At 39.7% G+C, this 26,063-nt stretch overlaps 3 protein-coding genes across 4 annotated transcripts in view; 2 read left to right on the top strand and 1 right to left on the bottom strand.

The window, feature by feature from the left end:
- Positions 1-3,080, top strand: part of vsnl1a (visinin-like 1a) — a 34,630-nt gene extending 31,550 nt beyond the window's left edge. For both annotated transcript variants that reach the window (XM_030047798.1, XM_030047797.1), the window contains exon 4: positions 715-3,080. In XM_030047798.1, coding sequence (XP_029903658.1) covers positions 715-912 — 198 coding nt within the window. In that variant the 3' untranslated portion in view covers positions 913-3,080. The remainder of the gene's footprint in view (positions 1-714) is intronic.
- A 1,247-nt stretch (positions 3,081-4,327) lies between these two features.
- sf3b6 (splicing factor 3b, subunit 6) lies at positions 4,328-7,218 on the bottom strand. Its single transcript, XM_030047799.1, has 4 exons — positions 7,061-7,218; positions 6,060-6,178; positions 5,425-5,563; positions 4,328-5,029 (listed from the first exon to the last, which is right to left on the bottom strand). The coding sequence occupies exons 1-4, from the start codon at positions 7,088-7,090 to the stop codon at positions 4,940-4,942; spliced, it is 378 nt and encodes a 125-aa protein (XP_029903659.1). The 5' UTR covers positions 7,091-7,218; the 3' UTR covers positions 4,328-4,939.
- A 3,468-nt stretch (positions 7,219-10,686) lies between these two features.
- Positions 10,687-25,971, top strand: tdrd6a (tudor domain containing 6a). Its single transcript, XM_030047790.1, has 12 exons — positions 10,687-10,965; positions 13,412-19,435; positions 19,866-19,984; positions 20,467-20,547; positions 20,634-20,694; positions 23,343-23,422; positions 23,572-23,623; positions 23,892-23,959; positions 24,061-24,124; positions 24,384-24,451; positions 25,052-25,109; positions 25,241-25,971. Exons 2-12 carry the CDS (start codon positions 13,492-13,494, stop codon positions 25,348-25,350), a joined length of 6,705 nt encoding a protein of 2,234 aa, XP_029903650.1. The 5' UTR covers positions 10,687-10,965; positions 13,412-13,491; the 3' UTR covers positions 25,351-25,971.
- Positions 25,972-26,063: the final 92 nt, after the last annotated feature.

Consider the following 26,063-nt stretch of genomic DNA (forward strand, 5'->3'; position numbering starts at 1 on the left):
ACAGGACACTAATTATTCATGAACACAAAAAAACGAAACGAAACAAAACATCCGCAACGAGAAGCAAAACTGCACACTTAGAGCAACAGACACTCATTAGAATTTTAATGTAGAATTTGGAAATTTATGTTGCTTGAGAACGTGACACACACACGCACACACACACACACACACACACACACACACACACACACACACTCACACACAGATGGTTTTACGGTGTTTTGCTGCAGTTTTCTTACTCCTGGTTTGACTTTCCCACAGCAGATTTTACTCAAGTAGGATTTGGGGAGTTAAGGTTGAATAAAGGAGTGTACACATACGTGCATGAGCATACACACACACACACACACACACACACACACATATTCACATGTTCACTCTGTCATAGTCCATTTTAGATCTGTTTGATCTGTTTTGCTAGAGTTTTTTTTGACCTTCCTAGATGGGGATTTACTCAAGCACAGTTTTTTGGAATTTGCTTGAGCTGGTGAAACACACACATGCACACACATGTGCACGCACGCACACACACACACACACACACACACACACACACACACACACACACAGCCGCCCAGAGCCCATATTAGAAGTCTGTTTAGGGGTGCTTAGCTGGTGTTGGTTAGTTTGTGTGCTCCTCTCTCTCTTTCTTATCTCTGTTTTGCTGCTTGATGATCAAAGCTCAAATCGTCTCGCTTCTCTTCCCTGCAGGCGATCTACAAAATGGTCGGCACGGTGATCATGATGAAAATGAACGAGGACGGCTTGACGCCTGAGCAGAGGGTGGACAAGATCTTCTCCAAGATGGATAAGAACAACGACGACCAGATCTCACTGGAGGAGTTCAAAGAGGCGGCCAAGAGTGACCCCTCCATCGTATTACTCCTGCAGTGTGACCTCCAGAAATAGGCAGGAGGGCCAGTCAAGCGCTCCACCAGCCGCCACGGACTGCACAGAAAGAATTTCATGTTCCATTCAGTTTGCAGCTATTTCCACTGAAAAAAAAAAAAATGCTTGGACTACCTTTCAATGGATCCGCTTCTTGTGTTTGAAACACTCGTGTGCATGAGAATGTTATTTGCTATAAAAAGACCTACACGTAACATATAACAGTGTGCGAGTGCAAGAGTGCGGGTGCACACTCACCCCATACACACACACACACACACACACACACACACACACTACATGCACTTCAACACACACAAATACACACATCACTTACTACATATTTACACCTCGCACAAATATATAAATATATATATATAGATATATAAATATGAATATATATATTTAAATTATTTAAAGATCAACTGCCAAAATGTGAAGTGTGCAAAGTATTTTCCATACAGTTTCAGTCTACTGGAGCTTGCGCATCAGTGATGTGCTACGTTAAAATTGCCGCTACTCTATTTATTGTTCCAAGTTTACTGATGCTAGCTATATGTGTTTCATAATATTGAGTAATGTCAACCGAACCAAATTCCTATGATAATGTATCTGCCTCCAATAAAACACTCGATCCTTTCATCCAAAATGTTAGCTCTGGATAGACGAAGAGATGGATTAGCGTTTGTCCAACTTTTCCTTAACGAAAACATGCTTGTACTGTCGGTAAAACTGTAAATGTAGTTAATTTGCATGCCTTTAGGTTCTGCCTTAAGATCTCCTCTTTTTGCATCCTGTAAGATTAATCGAAGACAGAAAGCCTTATCAAAGAAACGCGGTGACACTTTAAACCGTGAGAAAAGATTTTTAATGACTAGGGGAAAAAAAAAATCATACTGCAGTAGATCCTTCTACAAGTATTGTCGTATGGGATGTAATTTCTGTGATCTGTCAAGACTTTTTATTTTGACTGCTATAACTGTGGGAGCATGTTTCCTTGTAGATTAGCTATAGTAGGATATATGTTGCTAAGAACTAATTCCCCCGCCCCTGTGCATATACTCTCACAAATCTATTTTTTGAATTGGTAGATGATGAATGTGGAGATAAGGCAAAGTCAACACATTTTTGAAATAGAGGCATATGGATATGAGGTAGAGGAGATCAAGCAATTAAATCGGGATTTCCCCCGTAGAAACGAGTGGATGCTTCCCTTTGTTGGAACCAACCGCGGGTGGTGAATGGTTAAATTAGCTTTTAAAGAGTGGTCATCTACAGTGGAGAGGTTTTAAGCATATGTTATAAAAGTTCACCATCACATACAGCTTTTTTTCCTCCATTGAGCATACAGGTTGCATATCAATAAGCTGGATCCGTAGGGGAATTTTTTTAAACACTCTTTGATCGTGAAGAAACACAGGAATAAGTCCAGTGCAACACGAACTCTCAGTTGTCTTTTTCAGTCAAAGTAAATAACATAGTGAGCGAAGCAGTGAATGGCGTTTCATTACACACTGTAACTAGAGAACAGCCCCTAAAGCCATGTGTTAAGCAGGTTGGACAATTCGCCCTCCCAACCCATGACGTATTTCTCTCTCCTCTTACCAATCAGTCAATCTTTTTGTACTTTTTTACTCCCTTCTCTCATATTGTACACGTACTGATGCATACTACATGTAGAGAAGTTCAGTGTCTCCTTTCAAGATTGGTGCCCTTCTAAAATGATTTGGAATGAAGCTATAAGTCCAGTTGAGTCTGGAAATAGTTAATAAGATTATTCCCCTGGCCCTGATTGACCCTTTCCCAGCTGTATAAATTCTACTGCAGGTTGATAGACTACTGTGCCCTTGTTTTATGAGCAGTTTTCAAACTGGGAGGCTATATGAGTCATTATGTTCCTAATATACCACACTGCAATAATGCCAATAATAGTTTACCAGTCCATTGCCATCTATCGACGGTGAGGTTTGTCCCGGTCTGTTTGTAATCTGAACTTCTTTACATGATCATGTTTGGCCAGAAAATGTTTCTAATTACAACTCTGTTATTACTATTACGATCAAGATACCAAATGTAAGCAATGGCAACCGTGTACAAGGATTCTTTTGTAGCATGTATTGTGTCCCCAATGACATGGCTGCACTACTCCCTGTGTTGTGATTTAATCTAATAAAAGGAACTCTATGGGCCGCTGTCTGCTCTGGTGACTCAGCAAGTAGGAATTATCTGCACAAGCTCTTGTATCATCATACTGGCCTTAAGGTACTGGTACATAAAAACATTCATGTGCTGATAATGAGTGCCTGCACAGTCAGGGATCCCCACATTTTCCCCAAAATATATATCTTATTTTGCTGGACAGCCTTTGCAATCTCACAAAGGACATCTTTGGGAATGGTTGTCCATGCAGTTGTGATTCATAACCATACAATGGGCCTTGCCATGTGTCACACCTCATTGCGACACACCTGCATTGCTTTACAATATGAAAAGAGACATACAAAAGTAAAATGGCAGCACCACTGATAGTGGTGGGAGGTAGTGTGTTAATCCATTTAAACAGGGTGACAGAAGCAAAAATAAAATGTCAAATTAAAATCTGATATCTAGAGAAACTTGTACAAGTCAGAGGGAAAAGTGACTTAATTTTCTGTGTTGCTCACTCATGGACACGCGTTATAGCTTTAACTGAAGTAAAAAAAAAAAAAAAAAAAGTGTTTCAATAATTTCTTTGTCCAGCTCAAATAGTTCAGGTCTAACTGGGGGATTGTGAGGGAGGCATTTAAGTAGAGTGCTGTACCCTGCACAACCACCAGATGTTGCTGTTGGACAAATACTTTCCAGGAACTCAACAAGAGACAAATACTACAGCATACAAATTAAGTGAAATACTGTGCAGTGTACCTAAATATCCACCACACCTATTTGCTTCCGTTCAGGGTTACAGGATACCTAAATACTGTATATATCACAAAACCATGTAAAGCAGTTAAGCGTGTAATATAACATGGTCTGTCAAAGTTGTACCACTGGCCTTCCTCTGACCCTGAAACTTAACATGAACATTTGTATTCCAGGTTTGTACACAAGGCCAGCGACTTATTTCACTCCAGCACATCTTGTCTACTATATAAAGAAAATTGCTACAGGGGAAATACCAATGAGACGGCCAGCCTTGTTTAGTCGTTTGGCACAAAACCTCAAGTCATTAATTATGGGAAGGGTTCATGAAAAGGCTGATGCTTTCACCATAAAAGCTGGCAGATACAACAATAAATTAAACTCCGGGGACTGCATCATCACACATGATTTGAGGCTTCAGGCAAAATAAGAATATGGTGCCCTGCTGTCCTGCACAAATGTGGAAAACGAATGCAGTCTATTGATCTAAAGGGGTTCACACAGAGGACAATGCTTCTGCTTCACTCACACACAGTGAACAGCTTGTATAAAAGGAACATTTATTTTACAAAGTACACTTTACAATCTCAGGGCTGATTAGCTGAGGATTTCAAAACATTTACTCCAGACTATGCTCAACTTTTAACAATAAGAAATTAATTAGAGAAAATGTGGATGCTGACAAATTGAAACAGGCCAAACAAAATTGTGAAACAATGAACACGACCAGACTTCGGTACATTAACAACAGTGGGAAACAATACCCAGTTACTATAAAAACACTGGTCAAACCTGTTGTTGCTTCATTGTTGTTAAGTTGGATTTTCCAACCACTGACACATAATTCTTAAGTCTTTTCAATTCTAAAAATCTAGTTGGTAGATTAATTTTGAGATACAGCAGGTATTGTGGTTGATGGGAAAAAAAAAAAAAAATGATGAGAACTCCTCAGGACAAAACCATCAGACTAAATATATCAAAGCGTTTACACATGTAAAAATATATTGCCCAAAAGATATTTTAACAGAAAAAAATTATTACACTCAATATTGCTGGCATTCAACAAAGCAAGAAATGAATTTGTACATATGGGCAAACACATTCTGGACACGGAGGTGAGAGGAGAAAAGACGCAGTTTCCAGGCCATTACTTTGGAGGGTCCGTGTTGATGCCGTATTTCTCTTTTAGAAGTTTCAACTGTTCCTCTTTCTTCTTTGTGTCCATCTTCTGGAAAGCCTGAGGAAGATTAAAAGCAAAAGTGAGAAAGAAGAATGAGATCAAGTAATTTTTTCTTTTGTCTACAAATTGATATATCTTCAGAAATATAAATCCTAGTGCACCATCAGCCAACAAAGGGTGCATAAATATTGGAACTGCATGATTTTTTTGATCAGATGATCACATTTAGAATGTTAACATGGGTACAGACAGAATGGTAATGAATAAGTCCTAATATTTATTTCTGATGAATATAGAGAAAACAACCTGTTGTCTTCTGATTATCCAGAGAAAAAAAATCTATGTTTTCTATGTGTCAAAGTAGAAAATATGTGAAGAGGCTCTCCACAAGGTGTAGGGAGCCTGAGGACTGCCCTGTCACTTGGCCATGAATACGGCTGCATGACACTCACTCTGTTTGCATTGTAGTACAGGACCACCAAGTAGCGGTTGCAGACGTTGAAGCCAGAAAGGTGGTCGCAGGCATTCTTGGCATCAAAGATGTCCTCATACACCACATAGGCCGTTCCTCTTGTTTCTGGTGTGTTCCCTCTGATGGGAAAAATAAATAAATAAATAAACAAACATCAACACCTGCTGCTTTCTTTTATTTTTAATTTGTTATTGGTGTTTATTGCTACTGTGAAGCCCTTTGAGACAGTAATGGTGACTACAATAACATACTTGACTCTTATCAGCGCAGTTATATTGACAGTAATTATTTTAGGAACATCTTTAATAACTACAATATATCATAAGTGCTTTTACAGTTAACTATCCCAGTTCAAATTCCATCCAAATCGATCTTGTCTTTTTGTAAGGGATGGGAACAGAGAAACCATTCACTGATAAAAAGAAAGGTGCACTGTCTATGCTAAAAACACACTTCTCCATTGCATGATGAAATGCACTTTAACTCAAGGTATAAATGTATTAATTATATTGCTTTAGTTTAGAGTCATGCCTCAGAGTGATACTGCAAAATCTGTCACTGTCATTAACAGAGTCGATGTGAACACTCTTCAGTCTACAGTACACAAGCACTTACGTTCTGATTTGGCGTATTGGTCCATATTTCCCAAAGATATCATACATCTCCTCGGCTGTGATCTTATAGGGCAGGTTCCTGATATACAGGATTCGGTTGACTTCAGGGGGTAATCGGATCTGCAGCGGACACAAAGACAGAAGAATTAGTTTAACTCATTCACACCAAACTGGGAGAGCAGAGACAGATCAGTAACAGCTACATCTTGAATAATAATAGCTCATTTCCATCTTTCTCAAACATTACATCTTTGCTGGCCCAACATTATTATCTTCATCTGTGTTTTCTCTGTAATGTTACAGCTATGATCAGTGCTTTGGACAATAACACCAGTTTATTAGTCCCTTTTTGCGTCTAAGTTATGTTTAAAGTTGAAATCCTCGTGTTATAAATGTTTTTAATTATTATCCTTACCTCGGAACCGAGCTGCACTACACGTAGTTTATTTTAAGATAACATTAGGGCTACATTTAAAGGTCATGTTTTCTCTTGAAGCGTTGGTGCAGATGAACACAGAGGAAACACTGGCTTTCTACTCTCTAAAACCTGAAATAAAAATTCCTCATTCACCCGAAACACAGGGGCAAATTCATTTCTGCCAACTACGACGTTACCTAGCTTTTCCTATAGGAAATGCCTCCAAAACCACGGATTATATTAGCTAAAATGTTACACTAACAGTAATAACATCAGACTTCACGAATACCACGGTAGCATTTTAAGGGCTTCACCACATTTCTAATAAATATATAATCTGCTGTTGTTCTAAATGCATTGCCGCGAGACCAGAGCTTTAATTTTGCCAGTTTTAATCGTTTTAACATAAGGTGAGAGCGTAAAGCAGGTTTTAATTTAGATTGTGCTAACGCTACGTGTTTTCCGTTCGTTAGCTCACTGGCTAACGTTATGCTAACGACAGCTTCCCTATTAGCCAGCCTAACCAAGCCGATTATCTCTCAATACCGTAACTATTTCAGAACGACAAACTTATATACACTTACATTAGCTCGTTTCGCTGCTTGCATAGCCATGATGAGATATGTTTATGTGTAAATCAGGCCGCCAGACAACAAACACACAGGTGCTTCGCCAAAAGCTTCTCGTCAAAATGGCAGCTACGCAGCTAAGGCAGTCGCCAGCTGATGACCACCTTCCGCTTCCGGGTCGTCATGGAGAAATATAGCACTTCATTTATCCTGACAAAAACAAGGTAACTTGATTTTATTTTGAATGAACCTGTACTGTGTATGCTCTTATTTTTATACTTCATCTAAATGTGATTATGTCGATACTCGCTCCTCCGTCTCCTTCCTCTTCCTCGTTTGCTTTTATCGTAATCTGGCTGCAAGGACGACGTGTTTTTGCTGCCCCCTGCAGGATGACTGCCGCTACTAAACAAACCTACAGGTTCTAGGTGTACTACAGATTATATACAAAGTTCAGTGTATTGTGTGTTTCTTTGTTGTTGCTTATTGAAAACTGGAGTAAACTAAAGTATACAGTAAGCAAGAACTGCTTTATAAAGCCGCCGATATCCATCCTTGTCATTCCCACGTTCAAAAGGAGCACATTTCAGTTTCCCTTCCAGTTCTCAGCATACACTTTCCATTTGGATTTTTCTGACCAAAGCCAGCCCATTTCTCAGCAATGACCCAGCTTCAGCCTTGAGACTTGAACTATGCCCCCCTCCCATATCCCTCCTAATTCCACCAAAGTTTATTGTTGCCTCATGACTTTTGGGTAAAAAGACCTGCCTTATTTCTCCTCTCCCACTCTCTTATTATCCCATGTTTAATGAGACAATGGCACTCTTATCTTCCATAGGCCACTGACAGCTCCTCTCCCTCTCTGCATTAGTCTCGCATGCCTTGTCAGCTGTTTCATTTCCATCTGTCTTTCACATTAAAGATATCTGCATGTGAACAGAGTCACACTAATAAATGTTAAAACAGCCTGGCATACCACTCTCAGGTCAGGCTGGGCTTTATATTTCCCCTTCTTGTTAATTAACTCAAATATTTAAAATGAAGAAAATGTAACAGCAAGGAAGGGACTAGTGAAAAGCTTGTATTATAGTGGCTAAAACATTAAAAAGCCACATGTTCTCGACAACTGTAGGTCTTCATCAGGACTTTAAAACAGACAATACAAAATAAATTTAATGAACTCATTATTGTCATGAACCAATAAAACATAAAACATATGTTAACATATATAAGTTCAAATACACCTATATGTATGTATGTAAAACATTAACCTTTGTGTCCCTTATAATTGCTACATCTTAGAAATTTTGTTATTAATATATTTTCAGTTGTGCATTTGCATCAGTGTGGGCATCACATTATATGTTGCTATGTAAACATTAAATATGAGAATATCAGCTAAAAAACAAACAAATAACAACAAAAAACAACAAGCACATAGATGATCAATGCCAGCACTATTTTTGCCAAAAGGTAGTGGAAGTGGTTATGCAAGACAATTGTGTCAAAAGGCCGTTTATGTATTATTCAATATAATGAAGACCATGCTAGTTCCAAATAAACTCTCGATGCTGAATCATGCCCATGCTCTCCTGTATGAATCATGACTAAGCAAGATGATTCAGCATATAATGAGTGATATTTTTCCAAACTTGTGCACACCACTGGACGTGTCCGTTCCTGCACACTGTCTGCATGGAGGAAAGTCTTGGTGAAATAATTTCTGACACAACACTTGCGTCGTAACCTCCTCTAAACTTTTTCAACAACTTAAGCAACACATCTGGATTTCATTCATTGTCCAACCCTATTGTTTAAATGAATCAGTAATGTGTACCTAATGTATTTTGATATGTACATTTTCAGTTTGTGAGACTTCTGAAATATTTTCTATTGTAAACTCAATGTGTTGGTGTAGCATCAGCTCTGTTTAATTCATGATTTTTAAAAAAAAAAAATGAAATTCAAATGGATTAATACTGAAACTGACAGAACTTTACTGACAATCACACTGGGAAAAAATGTGCTCATGCTTTTACCACCAGCAGACACGATTGCTGCAATGTCCTTTCCTGGTGTTTGGTGAAACTCTTTGGGTGAAGCTCATTGAGAATTGCTGCAGCTTGAGTCTTGACTGAGCCTAAATAAACTGATTTTATGACACATGATCTTGTATCAGAGCAGATGGCCTGAGACATGCCTGATTGCTGATCCCGTTTCAAAGCAGATTTAAAACTTTTCATTTTGGCTTTTGGTTATTTTGTCCCTCTGCTTATTTAGGAATATATCTACCATCAGGACATATCTTCTACCTGATGTGGAGTTTAAGGATTCTTGATATTTTTGTCCTCTTTTCTGTTAATTGGGAAAAGCAGATTCAAACATGGCATCAGCTTCACCCGCACCAGCTCTTCATGACCTACCGTGACAAAAGCTCAGATTTATTACATGAGACATTTTCACACAACTTATCCACTGTTACATTTTAGCATGCCTGAAATAAAAGTACTCTGTACTCTGTAAAAGTACTTCTAAAAGGGAATGAGATACTATTTCTTACAAACCAATGTAACTATAATTTAAAATATTAACCATCTGACAGTCATTAAGATTTCAAATACCTCATAAGATCTACAGCTGACCCTGCCGCTGCCCATCGATTTGTGGTTATTCAGATATTTTATTATTATATGATCAATTATCATCAAACTAGAGTGCTCACAAGTGGCATTGCTGGCAAACTCATGAACAGCAGTGGTGTTGTTGAGTCATTAGATAAAGAGGCAGGCAAGTTCAACACCATCATGCTTCAAAATCGTACTTTTTGATGCCAAAGGGTAGATGTTCAGTCGCTTCAGCCAGAATAGTTTGGTCTGTTTTGGACACTGAGGTATTCTCATTGGCCATCATAACAGCAGCAAACAATGGATGCCTGTCCTAAAAAAAACTTCTGAGCAGAGGCCAGCATCAAATCATCAACAGTACAGGCCAATATTCACCTAATTAGTTTATTGTATTTATACTATGATATAGCCATTTGTCACCAGCCTATGTTCTGCAAGGAGGATGAAGCCATCCTGAGAGCGGTGAAGTTTTCATTGCCCCTGTGTTATCAGATAAAACTGGAATTACTCTCAGAAAAGAGAGCAACACTGCCAGATTTGGGACTTAATGTGGAAAGTGGAAAATGATCAAATTGCTGAAGTGAGCTGATCATGAAGCGATGACATGCCATCATTTATTCTTGAATCTAAGGTGGGCCTAATAGATATAGATAAATAGATATATAGATAGACAAACAGACATTTAGGTCGAAGGAAGACATTGACTTTCTATATTTATATCTCAATAACATGGGGCCAACTGGACAATTCTCTATTACTGAGGATACTTATTTTTTCCTTGCTTTTTTTCTTACTTCACCTATGTATTTAAAAGCCAAAAAATATCATTTTTATGGATAAACAGCCTAAGTGATCTATGGGCAATGTAGTTATAAATTACACACTATAAATCAATACTAAACTAAAAAATCAATTCTGTGTGTAAAGTAAAAATGTTAAGTAAAACTAAACTGGTGTGATTTCTCAGCAGCATGTAATTGTGTAGCTGAAGCCACATTTCCGGCTGGGTCAGTCAAATCCCTCACTCTGGACAACACGCGTGTCTCGGCTAGTTAACCTGAACTTAGAGGCTACAGCTAACCTTTACCGCCTCTTTGCTGTGGAGTTGTTTAATGTTTTCACGATTGGTTTTGACTTGTCTAGTGCCGAACAAAAGCCCATTTTCATTTAAGTGACGCAGTGTGTATATTTTCGGCGGCGTGGCTCTGTTGGAGTCACCAAGGTTAGCTAGCTGGTCAAGTTCGTCATGTCGACGGTGTTCAACAAGACCGGGCCAAACCGCGGGGTTTCAAACGGGTGAGTCACTGTTTGCTTGCTCTAAATAGTCAGAAATAATAGCCTAAGTTGCCTATAGTTTGCATGATGTCTTTATTTGCCACCTTTTGACCCAGTTAAGAGGCAAAATTACCGAGGAGACGCTAACATTAGTAAAGTAGCTAGCGCATGACGTTAATTACCGTTCAAAAAGCCCGCATTCATGTCGCTGCTGTGGTGAAAAGGCAGGTAAAGCCTTTAGTTTTGAGGTTATTTAGTTGTAAAATAAATGATTTGTACTCGGTAAAACTCACATTGTGTCCAACCATCAAGTCGACTGGCTAATTTAACTTGGTGTTGAATTATCTCTATGCTGCGTTTGTCTATTTGCTTCAGCTATTCACTGGATGGACAGTTTTCTAGATAAAGGCGCTTCTTTCTCTGCATTTACCATCATCGCGATTGATTTCAATAAAAAGTCAAATCAGTTTATGCACAAATTGACCCTCGATAATTGGGTGTTAAATTCAATCAATACAGCCAGTTTGAAGGTAAAACAGGGCCAAAATTGAACGCTTTTGACCCGAAGTGGTCATTCTTTTGATCATAATATGCCCTGCGTAAATCTAATGATTAACACAGTTTCACAATTATCTTAACATTCAACGCCAAACATGTATTTGTATTAAACAAAACAAGGATATCTGAAGCCAAACTGAATTGAATTGAATATGAAACTGCATCACTCTTTTTTTTTCTGGCATATTGTGTTTGCAAGCCTATCCTGAATCCTCTCAAAGGACAGTTTCATCACATGGAAACAAAAATAACCAGAAAACTCATTTCACTGAAGAGAAATATAATTAATGAATAATTTGGTCAAATATAAGCAGGTTGATTCATGATTGCAAAAAACCTCAAAACAAAACAAAAGCAACATTACAGTACATAATTTAAACTGCTTCATAATTTATTCAAAGGTTATATTTTTTGATTATGGGCACATCAGCTTTATCTTTGGCTTGCTTGCCAGCTAGTAACTGTGTTGATGCAAACTGTCTATTAAGCTGCTGATGAACTCCTGAGGAGGAGGAGGAGGAGGAGGCAGAGGCACACAGGTGTTTGGTGGTATTGATAGAGCAGGGCAGTGCAGTGCCTGCTGGGGTTTGTAGTGTCTGCGTTGAGGGAAATAGGGAACTGGGCCAGTTTATAATAATGTGGGCTGGATATAATTGTGCCACTGGTCTGATCTGGCCTGTGGGTGTTGTGTTGGCTGGAGATGTGTGGATTAATGTCTTTTAAGGAATGGAGGTTGAATTTAAAAATAGTTATAAAAAGCTTGTTTTCACAAAAGTTGCAGCTGTTATTATAACAGTTTACAATCAAAGTCCATGTGGATGTCTTGTTTGTTTGAAACACAGATATCAGCATGTCTGTCTGCTATTTTGTTCTGTACTCTATTTTATAGGTCATATGGGGCCATGATTAAGCTTCTGATGTTGAAGGTTGCTAGGGGGTGACTGGCAGTGGATTTATAAAAGCTGATATGATAATGATGGCTTGGAACAGGAAAAAGCTGATTGATCGGCCAATGTTAAGTTATTTGGATTGTTATCAGGAGTTAACCATACCCACACAGGTATTTTCAGCAACCATTGTATTGTATTGTCTATTGAGGCAGAAATCAGATACTTACAGATCTGTGTGAGAGAGATGTGAACTTTTTTTTCCTTTTTTTTTTTTTTTTTTTTAATTTTATGGATTTGTCTGGCATCTTTACCATAATAATAGTTGTTGATGCTCATGGATAGTGTAGTATTAAGTGCAATTTGTCATACTGAACTGCTAGAAAAATGTGATTTCTTAAATGAATTAAAAACATTTAGGAGTGAAGGCCATAACTAGGGCTGCACAAAATAATAATCACAATTATTGCTTAATATTGATATTAATATTGAGAATTAGAATTTATTTTTGGAACAAAACACTTTCATTGGACTTTTTTGAATAGATTGTTCACACTTTGACATGGAACACATCATCATTTATCATTTTCCTAAAACCATTATTGGGCTCATGTGTAGTTGAATGGTATGTGATTGCCTCCATGATGACAGCTATGATGGGAATTATAGCTCTTTGGCAGGAACCAGGTAGTTAGAGTCTCTTAGGTTTGTGAACACTCAGGTCATCGTAATCGTCAGCAGCGCCTTTCCAGTCCAGTTAGTAGATTCTAGTGTAAAGAACAGTGGTCATTACTATGAATGTAAAAAATGTGTTTAGCCATGCTGGGACCAATAGATGGCACAAAATTTGAGAAGGGCAACCGCCTTCAAATTCCTTATGGAGGAAAAATCCAGTGTAATTAGCTAATAAATAATGTGTGTGTCACTTTAAAGTGCAAGTGACTAGATTTGAGAGATATAGTATATTTTTTGCAATTGGCTAATTGTGTGTGTGTATGTGGTGTACATCCATGTTTTTGCAGATGCATCCAGGGCTGACATGTAAGCTCTGTTGATGAGAGCTGACAACAGATGAAAACTGGAATTCTTGAAAAGTTCCAAAATGTCTTCGATCCCTGAACTTCCTGCACCAGGATCGGATGTGACAGTCCTAATAACCAGGGTTAACTTGAACCCCCTTTGTGTGCTTGTGGAGATCTGGGGCAGCTTTAGCCAGAAATGGAAAACAGACTATGAGTGCCTGGCAAAAGACATTCAGTCTTCTGGAAAAATATTTCATGAGTCTGAAGGAAATCCTGGTGACCAGTGCTTGGTTAAAGTGGTTGACACTTGGTACAGGTCTCGCATAGTCTCAAAAAATGGCTCAAATTACAGTGTGTTCCTTATTGACAAAGGGTTGGTGCATAGTGTCACCACAGATATGCTGGCATGGGGTAAGAAAGAGCACTTCCACCTACCACCTGAAGTGGAATTCTGTGTGCTTTCTAATATTTTGCCACGTGCACCTGAGAACAGGTGGTCTCCAATAGCTATCGAGTTTCTGAGATCTCTCTCTGGGAAATGTGTGAAGGCATGTGTCCAAGATGTACTGGTGCCCCACAGAGCAGTTGTCCTTGACATCCCCTGCATATCCAAGCAAATGTATGAGATGGGATTTGCAAGGAAGTTGTCTGCTGACAGGTTCAAGGACTTTCTACTTGAGACACTGCAGTCCAGCAGTGGTGCTCCAATGTCCCCAGAGACACCCCACTCCAGTGATGGTGCTCCAATGTCCCTGGAGACTTGGCCGAACTACAAAGGAAGTGAACCAGTGGGACCACGTGATCATTTGCACAAACAAGGGCTTTTTATGTACCCAGAGCGGCTGACAGGAACTGTGGAGACTGTCATCATCACAGAAGTAACAAATCCACAGCGGGTTTTCTGCCAGTTAAAGGTTTTTTCACAAGAGTTGAAGAAACTGACAGAGCAGATCACTCAGCACTATGAGGGCAGACTGGCCACTTGCATTGTAAGTCCTGATATGCTTGGGTCCCCATGTGCTGCAAGAGGAAGTGACGGTAGGTGGTACCGGTCTGTTTTACAGCAGGTATTGCCGACCGGCAAGGTGGTTGAAGTACTGAATGTGGACTATGGGAGAAAGCAGTTTGTTCAAGTGGAAAATGTAAGGCCACTGGCTGCCGAATTCTTCAGGATGCCTGTTGGGACTTACATCTGTGCCCTCCATGGAATCATTGACAGAGGTGTGGGATGGACAGCCACCCAGATTGACAATCTCAAGGCCCTTCTCCTGTATAAGACACTCATCGCCAAATTTGAGTATCAAAGCATCTCAGAGGGTGTTCACTATGTTACACTCTATGGTGATGAAAACACAAATATCAACAACCTGTTTGGCTCAAGGGAGAGGTGCTTACTTGAATGTGAAAAAACCCTTGGAGATTATGCTGTCCACAGTACTGCACACAGATACGAGCAACAGGTTCGAAAAGAAAGCCTAGGAAGTGTGTCTACTTCCCTGCAGGCTGTGAAGGGAACAGATGAGAAAGGAATTATGGAGAAGTTGCAAGTTGAAGACCTTCCTCTCAACTCCTCACATGTGGCTGTCGTGCAACATGTGTCCAGTCCGTCAGAGTTTTGGATCCAAACACAGAAGTATGCAGATGAGATGGGTAAACTGATGGATAGCATCTATGATCTGTACAAGGATTCAAATAGTGAAAAAGTAAGAAATCCAACTGTTGGCCTGTTCTGTGCTGCCAAGGCAAATGATGGTGATTTCTATCGAGCAGTTGTGTCTGAAGTCAGTGAGACACGAGTCAAGGTGTTCTTTGTTGATTATGGAAGCACTGAAGAGGTTGATAGGAGTGACATAAGGGCCATTCCTGACAAGTTCAAAAAGCTGCCCCAGCTTGTATTGAAATGTAAGCTGGCTGATATTAAGCCAAAAGATAAGAGATGGAGTCACAGTGCCACTGACTTTTTCATTAAGGCAGTCACAGACAAAGTCCTTAATGTTAATGTGACAGCAAAATATGATGGTGGTTATGTTGTTTGTATGACAGATTCAGCAGCACATGGAGAGAGAGACATTAGCCAGCTGATGTGTAGCTCTGGCTTTGCTGAGAAGGATCAAGCACAGAAACAGCCCATCAGCAGGATGACCATGCAGCCTACCGTCATCCCTGCAGCACTGGGTCCAGGTGTCACACCTTTACACCGTGAGGGTAGGATTTCTCTACAACACCCAAACACTGTTGGCCCCACCAGCAATGAAAGAAGTGCTACCTTTAAGGAACACATGTTCCCCATAGGAAGTACCCTTGAAGTCAGTGTATGTTACATTGAAAGCCCCAATGATTTCTGGTGCCAACTTGTACAAAATGCAGGGCACCTGAAATTGCTTATGCAAGACATGCAGACATACTATGCAAGTAGTGCGTACCAGCCTTTTCTAGAATCGGCATGTGTCGCTCGGCATCCAGATAATGGAATGTGGTACAGAGCCCTTGTAATTCACAAACATGTGACACCCCAAGTTGATGTGTTGTTGGTTGACTACGGCCAGATGAAGACAGTCACTCTCTATGAACTAAGGAAGATATGCCCTGAATTCCTAAGTCTGAAAGGTCAGGCTTTTCGATGTAGTCTGTACAACCTTGTTGACCCCACATCAACCATCAATGATTGGAGTGAGGAAGCAGTAGTTCAGTTCCAGGACTTTGTGGATACTGCCGCATCCAACCATGTGGTTTTGAAATGCACCATATATGCCATCATGTATAGTGAGCAGAAGGTTGTGTACAACATTGTGGATCTAGAAACACCCTTTGAAAGTGTCTGCACCCTTATGGCCAGTGTTGCCAGTTCACCTCCCAAGAAAGCCTCCAGATCCCCTCTCCGTCTGGATACGTACTACTATTCAACTCACAATATAAAAACAGGGACAGAGGAAATGGTGACAGTGACATATGTGAACAGTGTCAATCAGTTCTACTGCCAGCTTGAGAGGAATGCTCACGTGATGGAAGACCTTGTGATAAAACTGAACAGTCTTTGCCACCAGCTTAAGACTGCAAAGCTCCCAGCTGTTTTTGGAACTGTGTGCTTTGCAAAATACACTGATGGGCTCTGGTACAGAGGACAGATCAAGGCCACACAGCCATCAATCCTGGTTCACTTTGTGGATTATGGTGACACCCTTGAGGTGGACAAATCAGACTTGCTTCCAGTCCCCACAGAAGCTGGTGACATAGTTTCGGTGCCAGTACAAGCTATTGAGTGTGGTCTTTCTGACATACCTGCCAGTGTTTCAAGTGAGGTGAATAGCTGGTTTGAAAATAGTGTGACAGAACATACATTCCGGGCACTAGTGGTCGCCAAAGAACCTGGTGGTAAACTGCTGGTTGAGCTGTATTCTGGAAAAACTCAGGTCAATTCCAAGATAAAAAAGAAATTTCAGATTAAGATGCACAGTGAAGAGCAGGTTGTCTTCCATGGTAAGAGAGCACTTGAAGTTCTTACAAATGATGCAAAAAAGAATCGTAATGCTTTGCCACAGCAAGTTACAGAAAGGCAAAATGATGCACAGATCTTGAAGACAAACCAAAGGGTTTCTCCAAAACCAGTATGTCAAATGGAAGATGACATGAAAACTACCAAAGGCAGTCTGCGGTCTGCTCCCAAGCCTATACGCCCCGTTGGTGAAAATGGTCATAAGGCCAAAGCTCCCACATTAAAACTGTATAGACCTCCACAACAAAGGAAGCTATCTGGCACGATGCCAACCAGCACAGGAAATGGCTCTGAGCCAGCAGATGCTAACACCAAACAATCAAAACAAAACATTAAACACAACATTCCCACAGACCCAAAACAGGTAATCAAATCCAAATTACCTGACACAGAATCACAGAAGAAAAGCTATGTGGCAACAGATCATGAGCCTGAATCGTTCCCTAAACTTGCAGACCTGCCCTCAAAGTCCATAACATCAGGTATGGAAGCAGATGTCTTTGTCTCTCACTGCAATAGCCCACTGAGTTTCTATGTGCAGTTTGTTGAAGAGGAGGATAACCTATTCTCCATTGTTGGAAAACTCAATGATTATCAGACAGCGATCAAACCCACTGATGTGGAAAATGTGCATCCAGGTGACCTTGTTCAGGCAGAGTTCCCAGACGATTCATCATGGTACCGTGCAGTTGTGAGAGAAATTCATGGAAACTCAATGGCGCTTGTTGAGTTTGTTGATTATGGAAATACCGCAGTAGTATCAACTTCTAAGATATGCCGAATCCACAAATCCCTCCTGCAATTTCCCACATACAGCACACACTGTATGCTGAGTGATGGTGTAAGTCTTGGAAAAGAGTTAGCGCTGGATCCAGAAGTTGTGTCAAATTTCAAAAAAGACATTGGTGATAATGGAGACAAGGAGCTAAAGTGCCGGTTTATCAGGCAGTCTGAATCTGTGTGGGAAGTCAGTCTTGAGGACAGCGGGGTGAATGTCATGTGTAAAGTACCTACTACAAGTCCAGCTGCTGCTTCAGATTGTTTTGCAGAGAAACTTGGACAAATGGAAGAAAAGCCCGTCCAAAGCTCTGTTAGTGGACAGATGCCAACTGAGAAATCTAGTTTGCAGCCCTGTCCACTGCGTTATGTTGAGCGTGACTTTCTAGAGGGCCAGCAGTTAATGGCTTATGTCACAACCATAAATGATGATCAGAGCTTTTGGTGTCAGTCTGCTGACTCAGATGAACTTGACAAAATCACAGTAAGTGTGTCACAGCACAAGACTGTTAACACAGACTCACTTTCTCCCGGCAGTCCATGCATTGCCCGTTATGCAGAAGATGAGGTATGGTATCGTGCAGAGGTCATCAGCAAAGAGGAAGACATGCGTTCCGTCTTTTTTGTAGACTATGGAAACAAGTCTCAAGTCAGTGCAAGGGATGTACTGCAAATGCAACCTGAACTGTGTGAAATTCCACCACAGGCCTTTCTGTGCGAGCTTGAAGGCTTTGAAGCTTATCATGGCTCCTGGGAAGATGGTGCAATAGATACATTATCAGAACTTATAACAGATAAAGAATTACTGCTCACTGTTAATAGAGTAACAAGAGGAGAACAAGGCAAGATCAAATGCTTTGTCCAAATGGAGTGTGAGGGTCAAGTGATAAATGAGACAATGAGGGCCCAGTGGAGGAGCTTCACAAACAACAACAACCCTGATGCTGTTGATCTGTCCTCTTCATACAAAGCACCACAATTGCCATTTGATTCAGACACACCAAAGGAACTTGTTATCCCAGAAACAGATATTGCTGTTTCTTTCAGTCAGTCTGTGGGAGACCAGAAAGAAGAGGAATACACTGAAGAGCTCAATACTCCTTGTGATGCAGGTGATTCCTCACAATTATCCTGTCTCATGAAGAGTGATGGCTCTGTTCCATCTCAGTCTTCTGCTGATGCCCAAAAGGAGGATGTTGATGAGATTTTGTCGGAGTCCAGTGTGACTGTCCAACCTTGTTCGGTGACTGAGATGGAGATGATTGGAGAAAAGGTTTCCAAACAAGTGGTAAAGTCACTACCAGCTACTGTGATGTCTGAAGCAGAACCAAACAGTGACTGTTTGTCATATGATGTTGGAAAGGATCAAACCATGTTACCTCTGCTTGATAAAGGTGAACAAGACACTGTGAAATTTGAAAGTGGCAGAGACTTTGAGAAGAAGGCCGCATCAACGATTGAAAGCTTGGTTGGCCCAGAATACACAAATTTTTCACCATGCTCAGATGACGAGCTCAAGCAGGCAGTGGCCCCATATGCCAGGCAAACTCAGAAAGTATGTAATAAGATGTGCTTTGAGGCTGGGCCACAGAGTACACAGTCTGCTCCAACCACTACAGACACATTGGTAGCCCAAGAGGAGAAATGTGTGGATGAGGAAGAGTGTCAGACGGTGGTTGCTGAGTTGGAGTGTCTGCCCAAAGAGCAGGATAGCCACAATGCACAGGACAATGCTGACATCGTGAAAGATTCTGGTAAGTTACACATAACATTTGTCCTTTAGTCTTTGTTTAAATTCTACACAGTATGGTATTTTACCAGCTCATCAGGCTGTATTACAGTATTAAATTTGAAAATGATAAAGGCAAAAATGTAGAAGTAGAGTAACAAAATAAAATTTGAGTTGTAATGTCGTATGGCATGACTGAATCCCAAAGCGAAGAAAAATAAAATAATGCAACATGTATTAGCATTTTAGTTGTCAGTATGGTTTGAATTGATTATGCTGAAAAATTGTCTGCATGAAATTGTAGCATGTTTTTTTTCACCTGCTAGATGCAGTTCATTGTTGTTTGCATGAATATTGGTCAGCATTCGGCTGATATAGTGGAAAGATTTTCATCATAGCAACTTTTACATATAAACCAGAAATTAAGCTATTTTCCATGTACTTTATGTTTACAGAGTTTGGTCTGCTGAGACCTGCTGAATCTCTCCCCATTAATTCGGCCTGTGTGGTCTGGTCACCTGTAAAGTCGTGGTGTAAAGCACGGATCTTGAAGAAGTTTAAAGACAGCACTCTGGTAAATGGCATGAACCCCCTCAGTGTTCAATGAGGTTTAAATTGGTTGTTTTCAAAGGCTCTGTTGGTACACCAGAGTGGGTCCTGCAAAGATTAACATGGGTTCCCAAATTGTTAAAATTAATTTTATGTTTAAGTTAATCATCATATTATTTTTAAAAAGTAAGGGTTTGTGTCCTTATAAGCTCCCCTGAAAGTTTTGTAGGATAAATTATAGGTGAATTATATTTGATAAGCCCCCAGAAATGTACAAATAATAATTATGTTCCAAAATGAAAATATTTTTTTAAAAAAAGTTTTTTTTTTTTTTTTTTTTTTTTTTTTTTTAAATCACATGGTTTTGATAATATTGCTTTCCCTGTATTTTGCTCTGTCAAGATGAATAAATATTTTACAGCTGTGTTTACTGAACTTGACTTGCTTGTCGGCTTAAAAAAAAACAAAAAAAAAACCATGGGCACTAACTTTTCTCCTCATTTTTAGGTTCTGCTTGTTGATTATGACTCTGAGATGATGGTTGACCCTGACAGTATCTTTGACACTGTGTTACCAGAGTCTGACCAGGTCAGTAAAATCAGTCACTCAGAAATGTTGCCTGCAGTGTATCATCTCTTGAGTTCATTCACTGATTATCTTGTGTTTATTTTCAGTGTGATAATGATGACAGTCCTGACCTCGATGGGGCTCTTCCTCATAACGAGTCTCAGGCTGGTAAGTGGGCAGTATGCTCAGTAGGGCTGTAGTCTGTTAGTCGACTGGTTGATTTATTGGTCAATACGTTCTTGGTCGACCAAAATCTGATTGGTCGATTATTTGCCGTGTTAATTTTATCAGGAATAAAGCACTAAGTGCTAATGGGGGTGTTTTCAGAACAGCCTGTTTCACAGGTAACAGTCTGTCTTCAGAACATCCCCCTTGTTTTCACAATTTTGGATTAGCCCAACCCACTGGCGGAGACAGATAGGTAGGCCGGTATGTTGTGAATTGAAGAAAAAATTAGGTCTGGTTTTCCGACTATTTGCTTAATTAAGAACGTTTAATGAACATTTAGTCCTCTACCATGTCAAAGACGTCGCCAGTGTGGCAGCATTTTACCAAAATACATGGAAAAAAAGAAGTCGAATGCAAACTTTGCAAACAACAGTTTGCGTATCACAGCTCAACAACCAACATGGCATATCACCTAAAACGGTAAGCTAACATGTCTGCGTTAGGTTGCTCCGTCAGTTTTGAGTATAAACATATCAGAATTGGCATATTTCAAAGTTTTAGTCTAATCGTTTTATAACTGCAGGCGCACACCCGCAACGACGGCAGCTTGACATAAACGGAAATCATAGGCTATGATATTGCGCAGGTGCACGTGATGCAACGCTGTCAGAGCCGACCGACTCAAGTGTGTCATTCACATACCTGCCAACATTTGAGTAGTAAAATCTGGGAGATTTTTGTGGTGGGGAGCAGCAAAAGATGTGCGGGGATGTTAGTGCCTGCCGAGCGGGTTAAAATTTACAACACATCCAGATTTTTAATAATTAATCGGTAAACTCGGCATTGTCTGACACAGGCTGGAAAATGTGCACTTTTATTTACAGTTAAACATTTCGCCGTGTGTTTCAGCTTCTGTTAAACCAACGGAGCTGCGGCGGCTTATGGTCTCAGCTTTCAAAATAAAACCTTTGTTATTGTGCGTTTCTCATTATTATTAACAAACAAAATTGGGACTTGTAAATTACGGGAGATTCCCGGGAGAAAAGACAAAACGGGAGGGCGGCAGGAGATGAGTCTAATATACGGGAGAATCCTGGGGAAAAACGGGAGTGTTGGCAGCTATGGCCAGATACTGAGACAAATACCCTCCACAATCTGACTTGTTTCCTTCACTGTAAAATCGGGGGATTAGCGGGGAAATTACTGACCGGGAGCATTGCGGGAGGTAGGGTTAAAAATCGGGAGTCTCCCCGCGTGAATCGGGAGAGTGGGCAAGTATGGTCATTCAGTGCAAAATAATTAGGTCAAAAACAATTTAATATACTGCAAATACTTGTTGTTTATGTTTATTTAGAATTCATTTAGGCGGACAAGGCTACCAGATAGGCTACTGTCCAGTTAATTAATCTAAAAATAGTATTTATTTATTTATTTATTTATTTATTTTTTGTATTCCCGCTGCCCCCGATTAGTCGACTTTTGGTCGAAATTCCAGGACTTTAGTTGACCAAGATTTTCTCTGGTTGACTACAGCCCTAATGCTCGGACTATGTCAGGATTCTTCTTGTCATTTTTTAGGCCCCAGTTGACAGTGCTGATTGTATTTCCAGCAGAATTATCAGAATTTTATATTGTTAGGTTAAGAACTAATTCTTCAGATCCTAGTATGGATACGTGAATGTACATTGTTTTAGATAAGAGAAGATTTATTTTTTACTTTTTATTAGTGATGCTTTAATACCTCTGCTTTGATTACTATGGTGGCCGCTTTCACCAAAACACACACTCATCTGGCTCTAAAATGATAAATAGTTGCAGATTTATTTAACCAGCCATGGCAAGTTTCAAGCAGATGTGTGGTTACAGTTTTAAAATAACAGGTGTAAAGCAATGTAGTTTATGAAATTTGTCATGCTGAATTATTCCAACAGTATACCGAATACACCCACCACAGACTAGGCACCACTTGAATGTTAACATTGTTTTGACCACATGTTAAAAAAAAAAAAATCTCTGGAATATATTCAGCTATTTCTTTTAAGCCTCCCCTTTACTTTGCTTAAATGCAGTCCTTACAGCTGCTAATTACTTGAAAATGGGGTACATGCCAGTCAAATGGTATAGAAAGCTAGTGAATGTATAATAATATTCTCCAGAATGCTTGTAAGATTGAAAGCATAGTTGAATTTTGATCCTTACAATACATATGTGGTAAAGTTGTTAATTTTTTAAACTTGATTTAGACATTTTAATGCAAGTTGGTGAATCAATTTGTATATCTTGTCATTGTAAACATGTCACAGAACTGTAAGAATGAGCCTATCAACAGACAGTCATCCAACAGAATGATGCAATACAAACCAAAAAAAAGAAAAACAAAGCACAAGACACGCAATAGCAAGTTCAGCAGGATGTAGTGAGTCTGTCTATCTTACACAGCTTTGCCTTCCTGGCACCACCACCCCAGGGCATGCAAGGAAAAACGCCCAGTGCAAATATTTAAATCTTCATATCAAGCACACCATCATTTTATGTCAGGAAATAAATTTGATTGTGAATTTGGTCCTCTTAGGGAAAAAGGGTAGTTTGGTTTGACAGTTTGTTTGATGCCCAAACAATGGAGTCTGACTGTGAATGTGTTTTTACAGGTGCTACTATTGAACAGGAAGATGAAACTGGAGAAGTCGCTCCACAGGAGGAGCCACCATGTACTCCCACATATGGCAAGGTAGTAGAGCAGATGGATAGTAGTTTGATTCGATACAAAAAATATTGTTTAAAGCTCACTGTATGGCATACCAATCTGTTGTTATTGATGTGGTCTATATTAGACAGAAGTTCTCAGGTCCCAGTGATCAATTATCTGTTCCATTACAGAATAACTTGACTGAAGATGACGCCCTGGCCCATCAAGAAGATAAACACCTCGGTTTGTTGTCACTATCTTGATTCATATTATGGCAAACTGAATTGTTGAAAACATCAGTCCCTTTCCCACACCTTTTCCTTTTGCATCTGTATACACAGTAAATTTATGATTTTCCAACAGAAGTGATAGATTTGATTTATTACTTGATCCTGACCTCACTCTTGTGACTCTATTGGTTTATGCTCAGTTTGATTGGGTTTAACATTTAAATGGAAACCTAGGTAACACTGCACTTCAGCAACTTTATTATCTGTCTTTATATCCACAGCCCTGCTAGTTGACACTGAACCAGCAGTTAGTGAGCAGCATACCGACATAGTTCTCTCTCAGAAGATGGTAATGGAATTCAGTTTTAAAAAAATAATAAATCCTACAACAACAAAATTGCCAAACGACACATTTTCTAACTGGTGGATCTTCTCTGCATTACTGTTTAGGATGATGTGGCTGGACAGGGCACCAGCTCTATTGAAGAGGCCTGTCAGGCAGATGTCTGCATTGGTATGAAACCATATTTTGTGGCAACAGAATAAACAAATCTGACAGCCTATCTGTCAGGCATTCCCTCCAATTTCTGGGGTTATACCTTTGATTTCATTATTATCCATTAAAATCTGTTAATGGCCAAACAACAAATCCATCCATCTCAAAAGCACCCATTTTTTTTTAAACAATTTGTTTTTTGAATACAGAATATAGACCATGTTGTCCTGCTGTGTTGTAAGCCTATTTTTCCTCTGATATCCCTTTGTGCTTCCAGATTTGGAACATGGAGCTGAGGCAGTGGGCAGTGAGCAGCTGTTGCACACAACCCCGACACGAGATACGGTAACAGAATTTACTGTCATGCATAGAAAATTGAACTTGGAGACATCTGATGTGAAAACACACAGGGTTCCTAAGACAGGTCTGTAAAGTCTGAATAAGAAACATGAATGTTATATAGTACGTATAAAGTGGATTTTATGCAGTTTGAGAATCGTTTCACAGTTATTAGAATCACAGGAGCAGTACCTTAATAAAAGCTGGACAACAGTCCAGGATCTTTGCACTCATGCAGCAGCCAGTTTGAGGATGCTGTGCTGCACAGTTTTGTAAATGTAGTGGTTACAAAAATGCTGTGCTATCATTTTTTTTCAATAAATAAATAAAGTCAACACAGTTTCACCATTCAGGCATAGATTCCTCCACCTGAGTGTTCACATTCTTGTTTTTGGTGTGAAGAATGAGTTTTAGCTGTACAGTGATGTGGCTTGGTTGGTCATTTCAGTGCCCAGCTACAACAACCATTGATCCCAGTGAATGTACAAATCTAGTCAGTAGTTAAAGTCTGGAGTGTGTTTGGAAAGTTGAAATGGGAATATTTAGGAACAGGGATTGACATTACCATCGACAGCTCTGCAGTTTGTCATTTTGCCGAATTTCCAGGATTCAGAAGATGATGTCATTCCGGAAGAAATGTCCAATTCTTCAGACAGTAGTCTCGGTAAATTACTTCTCAACTGCTGGAATATACCTGCACCCATATTTGAGTCTGTAGTGTTTGCTATATTATGCCTGCAATATGCACTGACCTGGCATATTGAGTATTTAATTTTTTGCACTTTTCCTTTTCAGGGGTCCAGTTGTCAACTGTGACACATCTTTCTCTAGTTATCATCAACAGCTCTGATGATACTGTCGTGTGCTTGAAAGAGACTCAGTCCCTTCAGCAGCAGCAACACTAGAACTGGCAGCAAAGGATTGGGATGTGGCCTCGCCAGATCCACTTTTCTTTCACGTTTGCCAGATGCCTCAGATGGACATTTATCGTCTACTTTTGTTCAAGTTGAGTTCAGAATATGTCCAACAAGTTCAAGTTGAGTTAACATTTTTTTGTTTGTTCTCACAATATTTACTGACAAAGTCTTCACTAAATAGGTTGACATTACATGTCGTCTGGTGTTACAGCTTATTCATTGTTTCCTGTTGGTAAAGTTAGTAAAGCACATCGAGTGAACACAGTGAATGTCACACCCTGATTTTGTGAAGCACTGAATTTGATCTCGGTATTTTGGTGCTTCCCCAGTATGCTAATTTAACCATTGTAGGATCAGTCTGTTGAGTGTTTGTTTGAAAGGCTGTTTTGCCCCTTAATGTTTAAAAACGTCTTCAAAGTAGTGAAAATTTTGTTGAATACTAATTGCGTGATCTGCATCGTTGAATCAGGACAAATGTTGAGATGAGAATGAGAAAAACAAGAATTTTATTTTCAAGAATGCTCAGATGTTTGATCCTATATTACTTGTGGAAATATTTGAGAGAAATTTATGTTGGCGCAATAAATAATACTGCATTTCCATACATGATCACTAGTTTCCTTTACTCCATCCAGCTCCCTCCTCCTGAGCAATTTTAATGGCCTTGACACACTTAAGATTTATTCTTTTAATTACTAATT

Source organism: Myripristis murdjan, chromosome 24 (genome assembly GCF_902150065.1).
Source record: "Myripristis murdjan chromosome 24, fMyrMur1.1, whole genome shotgun sequence".
Lineage (NCBI taxonomy): Eukaryota > Metazoa > Chordata > Actinopteri > Holocentriformes > Holocentridae > Myripristis > Myripristis murdjan.